General features: G+C 57.7%; 1 protein-coding gene across 2 annotated transcripts in view; it reads right to left on the reverse strand.

Moving 5' to 3' along the window:
* Positions 1-654: 654 nt before the first annotated feature.
* Positions 655-8,783, reverse strand: part of CCNQ (cyclin Q) — a 9,649-nt gene continuing 1,520 nt past the window's right edge. Inside the window, exons 2-5 of one of the 2 annotated variants that reach the window (XM_082681970.1) lie at positions 7,676-7,859; positions 6,080-6,212; positions 4,656-4,883; positions 655-1,089 (exon numbers count right to left, since the gene is read on the reverse strand). In XM_082681970.1, coding sequence (XP_082538096.1) covers positions 1,060-1,089; positions 4,656-4,883; positions 6,080-6,212; positions 7,676-7,859 — 575 coding nt within the window. In that variant the 3' untranslated portion in view covers positions 655-1,059. Of the gene's footprint in view, positions 1,150-4,655; positions 4,884-6,079; positions 6,213-7,675; positions 7,860-8,783 lie in introns of both variants that reach the window. The other variant, XM_082681969.1, reaches the window with a different exon arrangement.

Below are 8,783 nucleotides of genomic sequence, written 5' to 3' on the forward strand. Positions count from 1 at the left end.
CTTGTCACCCATGAGCGGCCCCTCCCTGTGCCCCTCACCCAGTGGAGCCTGGGCGTGCCAACCAGCCCCCATACCTGTGGGTGCCAGAGGGCATGGTGGCCAGTGGCCAGAGCCTGCGCTCCCCTGGTGACCACCCCCAGCCATCATGGGTTGAAGGACGGTCCTACCAGCGTGCGTCCTACCAGCCGCCCAGGCTGGCCTCTTTCCCCCAGGGCACGCCCAAGAGCAGTCCTTCCCGAAGCAGTGCCATTTGAGTGGGAGTCGGGGGGCGGGGCACGGCTCTGAGAGTCCCTAGACTCGGCATCTTGACTCACTGTCTTGGCCTTAATAAAAAGTTGTAACTTTCTAGATACATTTTGGTCTTCTTGAACTCAGATGATACTCCTTAACCCCCCTTTCCAAGATGAAACTTCACTCGCCAAGCAGAATGATTGCCAAGCCCTGCAAGGGTCCCAGCAGAGGAGGGAGGACACGTGGGCCCTTCTAGGGGACGTCATTGTGACACGGGCACACGCTCTGCCATCCTGCCTTCCGGAAGTGGTGGAGGGCCTACCCCAGGCACTTCCACCTGGAGAGCCTTTGAGGGGAAACCGCGTCTGGATGGTACCCACAAACCCCCCAGGGCAGCACGGGCTAGAGAGGAAACACCGGGTGTCCCAGTTCATTTGTATCTTTTATTACACAAAATAAAGTTCCATCTATGTTGCACATTCATTCATTCTATAAATCAGGCTTTTAAAAAATCCCCAGGGGCTCAGTCCCATCCTTTCTCTGATTTTCCTTCCGATGACGTCACCCTCCACGGCAGTCAGGTCCTCTCAAAGGACAAAAGCAGACGCGGCGCCTGGCCTCGGCAGCCCCTCGCGGTGAACTTCAAGCCCGCCCGCTGAAGGCGTGGCTCCTGTCACTGTCCAGACCACGGCTGCCGGGGACAGTCATCGCCTTCACCAGCCCTTCCAGCGGGTCCTCTGGGGGCTGGCGTTCACGGCCCTGTGGCGGTACCATCCCCAGGCTGCCGAGCGTCACGGACTTCTCTTTGGGCAGGCCTGGACCAGGGCCTTAGGGGATCTCTGTGTCCATGGTATAAATCTGAATGAGATCAGACACAATGTTATCAATGATTGGCTTGGTAAGGTCTTCACTAAACACCTAGAAAGGAGAAGGAAAACAGGTTCCGGTTAGACTCCCTCTCCGTTAAACAAGGCACCCGCCACTAAGCACAGAATCACAGTGCACAGGGGTGGGGGATGGCATGGGGACTCGGCTATTGGAAACGAGGGTGGCTCTCTGCACAGCCGGTTCAGGTCCAGCCTGCCGAGGCTGATCACAAAGCAGAGAACATTCCAGATGGAAGAGGCTGTGGTGATCATCCAACTCATACAGGAGAGGGGACTTGCCCTGGGTTACACGGGAAGCTGGTGACAGGCTCCTGCCTCCCCCTGGAGCTCTCAGGTCCACAGTCTCTGGGTATGGGAGCAGGGGTGGGGAGTTCATTTCCAGAAATAGGCTAGGTCTCCTGGACCCCACTCTACCCTAGGCCAACCCCTAGGGAGCACGTGGACCTGCTCTCTAGCCTGGACCACAACGTGTCTTTTTTTCTTTTTTTGGCCATGCTGGACAGCTTGCTGTATCTTAGTTCCCCGACCAGGGACTGAACCCAGGCCCCGGCAGTGAGAGCACGGAGTCCTAACCACTGGACCGCCAGGGAAGTCCCCAGACCGCCACTTGACTGTGCCACGGAGCTTATAAAATTGCAACGTGAGTCCCCAGGGGCCCAAATGAAGAGGGCTTAACTCTGCACGTTCCCAAGGAAGGTCCGGTCCTGGCCTGGCTCCTGGGAGGGGAACTCTAGGCCCCTGCCTGACGAGAGGGTCTCGGTTTGCCCAGGGCCAAGGGACCTGGGAGCTCATATCTGGTCTCTCCTGGACCTGTCCTCCGTTCCTTTTATCTTTGCTGATTTCAAGCTGTACCCTTCCCCAGTAACTAACCCGAACTCCCATAACCACGAGCATCACGGCTTCTCTGAACTCTGTGAGTCCTCCCGGCAACACAGCGAGTCTGAGGATGCTCTTGGGGACCCCTGATGACACGGCAAGTAAAAAGCCAAACAAGGAGCACTTGGTTGGATGCCGTGGCCCCCGGGCCGGGGGGGTGCTGCCTGGGGAATCAAGGTACCACGAAGGTCAAGGCCCAGGGCTGAGCTAGGGCAAAAGCTGGACCTGAGTCCACCCTCCTGCACGGCCACCAAAGGAAGCGTGAACTCTCCACAGGCTGTCACTTCAGGTGGGAGACAGTGACCTGGAAACAGCCCCTCCCTCGACCTCTGGCTCAGGAAGATCAGCCGTCACCCCCTGGACTCCGGTTGGAAAATAAATGCTTCAGAAATACAGGCTTGCACAGCACAAGGAGATCAGCTGGGTGCTTTGTGACCGGCTGGAGGGGTGGGTTAGGGAGGGTGGGAGGGAGGGAGACGCAAGAGGGAAGAGATATGGGAACATATGTATATGTATAGCTGATTCACTTTGTTATAAAGCGGAAACTAACACACCATTGGAAAGCAATTATACTCCAATAAAGATGTTAAAAAAAAAAAAAGAAAAGAAATACAAGCTTGCTTGTCAGGGTCCCCAAGCCAAGAAATGACCGTTAAAATGTAGTCCAGGGCCAGGACTTCCGCGGTGGCACAGTGGTTAAGACTGTGCACTCCCAATGCAGGGGGCCCGGGTTCAATCCCTGGTCAGGGAACTAGATCCCACATGCGAGCTGCAACTAAGGAGCCCGCCTGCCGCAACTAAGACCCGGCGCAGCCACGTAAATAAATAAATATTTTTTTTAAAAAAAGTAGTCCAGGGCCAAAAGCTGGAAACAATCCAAATGTCCCTCATGGAGGAACGAACCGACATGACGCGGCCCAGCCACACCACGGAACAGGACTCGGCCTCCAAAAGATGGGGATTCCGACACCCGCTACAACTCGCTACTGCTTTAGAGCCAGAGCCTCATCCACCCAGAGGCCCGAAGCACCTGGGCACGAACGGCCACCCCGCTGCCACCGCTGCCACGCTCGAGGGCAGACAGGTGACTTCACAGAAGTGGTGGCTGAGAGCAGATGAGCAGCAAGAATGTCTCACGATTTAGAGGCAGCACCTCGGGGCTGGGCAGGCAGCTCGTCAGCAGCCACTCAGCACCAAGCAAGCGGCCCTCACATGCCCAAAGGATGCCCGGCCGCTCCCGTGCACGGAACTCGGAGCCACCCGGAAAGACAAGAGCGAGCGAAGCGCGGACGTAGCGCCCAGAGGGGCGGCCTCGTCCAGGAGGACGATTGCTGGGCACGTGTGTGTCACCCAGAAAAGAGGCCCGTGGCGGAGCTGCTCCCCGTGCTCTCCTCTCACGAGGGGTGAGGGCTGACGGCCCAGACGGGAGGCAGAGGATGCTGCGGCAGCTCCAGCCCCGGTCACCATCAGGAACAAGTGAAGAGAAAGGAGAGCAGGGAGGACACACAGAGGAAAGCAGCCCGGGACGCGCCGGGAAGCAGCGGCCCCTTGCGCCGCCACCTGATTCAGCAGAGTGGGGACCTTGGGCTCACGTGATCTGGAAGTCCCCAAGAAGCCCGGCACGGAGCAATGCTTTTGTCCACGCAGCCGCCCTTTGCCCCCCACCTGCCCAGACACTGGGCGTGGGGCAGCTGATGAAGCAGACAAGGTCCCTGGCCTTGGGGTGGGGTGGGGGGCTGGGGGGCAGACAGGCAATAGAGGACAGTGAATCACAGAAAGAAGCTGTGAGCTCCCAGGAAGGGCAAGCAGGCCGGGGGAGGGAGCCTCAGGAAGGGGGAGGCAGCCACTGTGGGTTCGCATGGGAGGGGTGGCGCCCAAAAAGGAGGAGCCTTCCGTCACCTCAAAGTCTGTTTACATGGAATCTCACTGTAGGACAAGGAGGGACAAAGGTATCATGAAGAGAGGGCCAGCAAACTTCAAGTACAGGAAAGGAAAAACGGAGAATGATGTCAAAATCCCATTTTAAGGAACGGTGGGACTACCCAGGGAAACCCGCTAGGACTGCAGCCTTTCTGACAGACACACTTCACCCAGCTCTCGACAAACTGCTCTCAGCATTCAGTACGTCTGGGGGAGGCGGGGTGTCATCTGTCTTATCTATCTATGCATCCACCCACCCATCTATCATCCAACTACCTCCTTTTCCATCATCTCTCCATCCCACCATCCACCATCACCTATCCATCCACACATCATCTATCTACCTACCTACCAACCGCTGTCTTTTTAGAGCACCCCCTGTACATCTTCTGACGTGAAGCCAGACTTATTAACCTCGGATCTACGAGCTCCCACTCAGTTCAAAAAAAGTGCTTGGTTGGCTCAGTAGTTCTCAGCCAGGGGCGACCCCTATCCCGAGGCACTTGGCAACGTCTGGCGCTGTCCTGCTCCTACATCCGACCCTGAACGTCCACGGTGTCGAGGGCGAGAGCCTGCCTTACACTATTAGGACAGAGTATCCTCACGCTTCAAGGTTCCCAAGTAGCCTGTCTCTTTCTTTGTGGATAATTACTACAAAGAAATGTGACACCAGGTACAGGGACCTCAGGCAGAGAAGAGGGGGACGCACGCCAAGGGGGACTGCCAACGCAGTCACCTCACCTGCCACCATGGCTTCTCGGCCTCGGCCTCAGCGGGCACCTCGACCCCATAGGCCTGCAGGGCCAGGTGGAGCACCGCCACGGCTATGTGCTGAGCCTGGAACCGGAGGCACAGCCCCCCGTGGTAGCTGTCGCGCAGCAGGGCCCAGGCGGTGATGGAGACGGGGCTCCGCTGCCAGCTGTAACGGTTCAGCCAGTTCTTGACGGACAACAGGTAGTGGAGCAGGTACTGCAAAGACACGCCAGTCAGCTGGCCCCCCGTCACCTGCCTCCTTTACTGTGAGCCTGCGGCCTGTCTGCCCACCAGCCACTCTCCCCTAAGCGTCACGATGTGTGTACACCACAGATCGGATATCGCCTCCCAGTGTCACTGGAAAAAAGCCCCAGTGCCTTCCACAGGCCTTGCCCCACCCTCCTGCCAGGTTCACCTCCAGCCCCGCCGCGGTCCCCTCAGGCCCGCCTGCTCTCAGCCTCCAGGCCCGGCTCCCAAAACCCGCTCGGCCGCTCTCCATGGCCACCCCGCCACTGTCCCTCTCCGTCAACGTGGCCCTGTGCCGGCCACCATCAGCGATCATTCTCCTCATGCCCTTGGCCCAGCTCAAACATTAAAACTCCAGAAACGGCGTCCCGATCTGCACGACAGGACAAGGCACCCACAGTCCAGCCTGAGGCTAGGGGCCAGCCAGACACCGGACACTGGCTCTCGGGGCGCCAGGGCCAGCTCGGCCGTCCGTCAGCTCCCCCTCTGCCCGAACACCACTCTCTCCTGAGCCCACGGGGAGTGCCACCGAGGAGAGCAGCCCTGCACCGCACGCCGACAGAAAACACTACGGCTTGGAATCTCCACCAGCGGCTCTGGGACTAGGGAGGGGGTCGGGAAGGCACACGTCCCAAGCCCCCCCCCACCCGCCTCTCTGCAGGCCACCTTTCCAGCCGCCCACAGGTCCTTCCGAGTGCTGTAAGGGTTCACGTGCCCCTTCTGCTGCTTTCTGAAGCAATTCTTCTGTTGGGACGAACGCACTCCTAGCTGTGAACGGTGAGTGACCAGGCTTTTCTCGTGGGTTCGTACACACAGCTGAGCTGGCACTGAGCTCTGAGGCGGGGCAGCAACTCCTGGCACAGAGACTCGGCAGGTCAGGACACGGGCCCTGCCTCCCCGTGGCTCAGTGAACAAACAATTCATACGGGTCTGGGGACGGGCACGGGCTTCAGAGGGCACGCGGATCCTGGCTTGCAGCCACAGACGCGCGGGCGGAAAGGCAGCAGCTGCAATTAGAGCTGCCTGACGGACCCCGAGAGTGGTGACGGGCGAGGCTGCCCGAGCCGGTCACTGCTTCTCCCCAGGGCCCCGCGTGGCTCCAGGCTCAGGGGGCTGCAAATAGCTTCGTGCCTCTGGGAACTGTCGGCGACCCCCCCAGCACATACCTTGTGAGGGTGCTGGAAGGAGACCTGGAAACGCAGAACCCGCAGTACGAGCAGCTCGCACTGCACGATGCTGTCCCGGAGCTCCCAAAAGCGCGAGTCCAGTTCCAAGGGCTCGCTGTCCGGGTGGAAGTACCTGTGCAGAGAAACAGCACAGCTGACGGCAGAAGTGGGTGGCCCCAGGAGCCCCCAGTCGTGGGATACCCAGAGGCAACGCCAGGGCCCCTGTGCTGTTGATCAGCACAGGGTCACCATCGACCACTCTCCACCTACGGGCGTACGAATGCCATAAAAAACGGTAACCAGAGAGGAAGGAAGCCACTTCTAGCGTTAGCCCCGTGGCTGTCCCACCTCCTCAGCAGGACGTCGAGTGTAAAGATGGGCTCTCTGCAGTGTCTCCTGAGGAACAGTCTTTGCACCCGGGGCGGCGATGCTCCGGGCTCTCACTCTGGGCCCAAGGAAGGCATTTGAACACAAGAATGTTGCCCTCAGAAATGTAAATGTATTTTAGCTTTCCATTTCGTTTCATTCCAGATCTTTGTGTCCTTATTTACACCTTATTCGTCCACAACACTCCCACCTATGCAAGATCACCAGGCTGTGCGGGAATGGGATACACACTCAAGTGACCCCAGTTCTCTGCTGCTGACTCACCCTTCCCGGCCCCTCCCTCTTCTTCCAATCTCCCCACAGAACCACACCGGGCGCCAACGTCCTATTAGAGCGCCCCACAGTTTCCCCTCGTGCCCGCCCACCCTCCCTGCTGGGGCCCTGGCAATGACAGGTGGACTCCAGCTGCCCTTCCGCGGTTCCCTCCCCTGTTTTTCTCCTACTCTTTCGAGGTACACCGTGAACCTGTCATGTTTACGGGGTGGGGAGTGCTTTTCTGTTAACTGTTTCTTAAAAGAGAAACAGCACAAAATAGTTTTCTCCCCTAATGATTAGAGTTCCTGGAAAGGCTATGACGCACTAACTTTCCATAAATTGCTTCCTCCCAGGCCCCAGGACCTCGGCACAGCCCGCCCAGCCGGCTGGACCCCCGTGTCCTTCCCCAACAGGAACACAGCTGCTCCGGCCCAGGACTCTGCGAGAGACATTCCTGAGCAACTCTGACCATGTTTCCACACCATCTAAACAGGACAGAGGCCCCAGAACCCAACTGGTTCCACCCATCCTGTCCAAGATTCCACGAGAATCTTTTTTTTTTAGAATAGAATTTGATCTTTTATTTATTGTTTAACACCCTTATTGGACTATAGTTGCTTCACAGTGGTGTGTCAGTTTCTGCTGTGTCACAAAGTGAATCAGCTGTTCATACACACTCTGCTCCAGCTGTGCCCGCGTGCGACGCTAGGGACACCCTCTTTCCCACCCCGCTCTGCACCCCATCTGGCCTCTGAGGTTCCCCAAAATCTGGCCCCAGCTTCTCTCGTACAGGTGCCCCTAGGCTCCTGGCTCACCCCTGCCTTTGCTGTTACTTTTCCCGGCCCCAGTTCACGGCCACCCAGGTGCCTCCTCCTTAGTTGGACAGGAGGGGGGGCAGGGCCTAGTGAGATCCTTCTCTGGCGTCCCATTCACGGGGACACCAGAAGCGGCTACCTGTTGGAAACGTTGATGATGTCACGAGTGCGCAGGCGCTGTTCCTCCACTTTGCCGGCCAAGTAAAGGGAAGACATGGCCACCAAGTAGGGGTCATAGGCGTCCAGGTCGATCTCGCAGAAGAACTTATGGTATATGGCACAGGCGGTGGCGATGGGGATGGACCGCATCCCTAGCTTGACACCTACCGAGAGAAAGCAGGCAGGCAGGGGAGTGCTTCATCCAGGGCTCGTCCCCTGCAAAGTGTGAGGGGAGCCGCCAGGTTGGGCCCTAAGGGTGCACATCCCTGTTCTGACAAGACCGAGAGCTCAGGGCCCAGCTGGCAGGGGCTGCCATGCCTTCCACTGGGTCCTCGACCTGAGGGATTTAGACGTGAGCTTCTCAGACTCTAACGTGCTAACAAGCCCCTGGGGGTCACGCTGAAGTGCAGCATTCCCTTCAGCAGCTCTGTGGGCTCCACGCTTCTCCCAAGCCTCAAGGCCACGCCAGAAGAAGCAAGGCTTCAAGCTACTGCACCTGGCATATCCCTTTCTGCACATCTTGAAAAGGAACAAGTTGTGTGTCTGTTTCCACCTTAGCAGGCATTTAACTAGAGGTTGCCCCCACCTCTGCAGCTCACCTAACCAAAATCCTGCCAATGTGACAGGAGGAAAAAAGGCCTCTGAGTATCAAACAGGTGCCGCGAGTCCTGAGGTCATAGTTTAAGATTATACTCAGCACCGGTTTACTGATCCACAGGTTAGCAAAGGCAAGAAAAGTGAAGCAAGGTGACCGCCAAAGGCAACTGCCGGCAGAGCAGGAGAAAGGCCACAGCCAGGCTCGAGGGAAAAGGGAACAGAACTCAAAAACCAGAGCACGATGGTTTGATGTAGGGGTTAAAGCCCTAAATCCCCCCGACAGCTCCTAGGGAAATCACCGCATTGGGTCACAGAACCGAAACAAATTCACAATGACCAGGGTTAACAAGGGAAGGTTAAATGACATCCCATAGACTGAAAGAAGGTGGAGAACAGCCGACAATCATTCAAATTGTGTTCAACACCCTCTACCTAAAAAGGTGCATTAGTTCCCCAGAGCTGCTGTAACAAGGCACCGCAAACTAAGTGGC

This window comes from Grampus griseus (genome assembly GCF_964374135.1).
Source record: "Grampus griseus genome assembly, chromosome: X".
Classification (NCBI taxonomy): domain Eukaryota; kingdom Metazoa; phylum Chordata; class Mammalia; order Artiodactyla; family Delphinidae; genus Grampus; species Grampus griseus.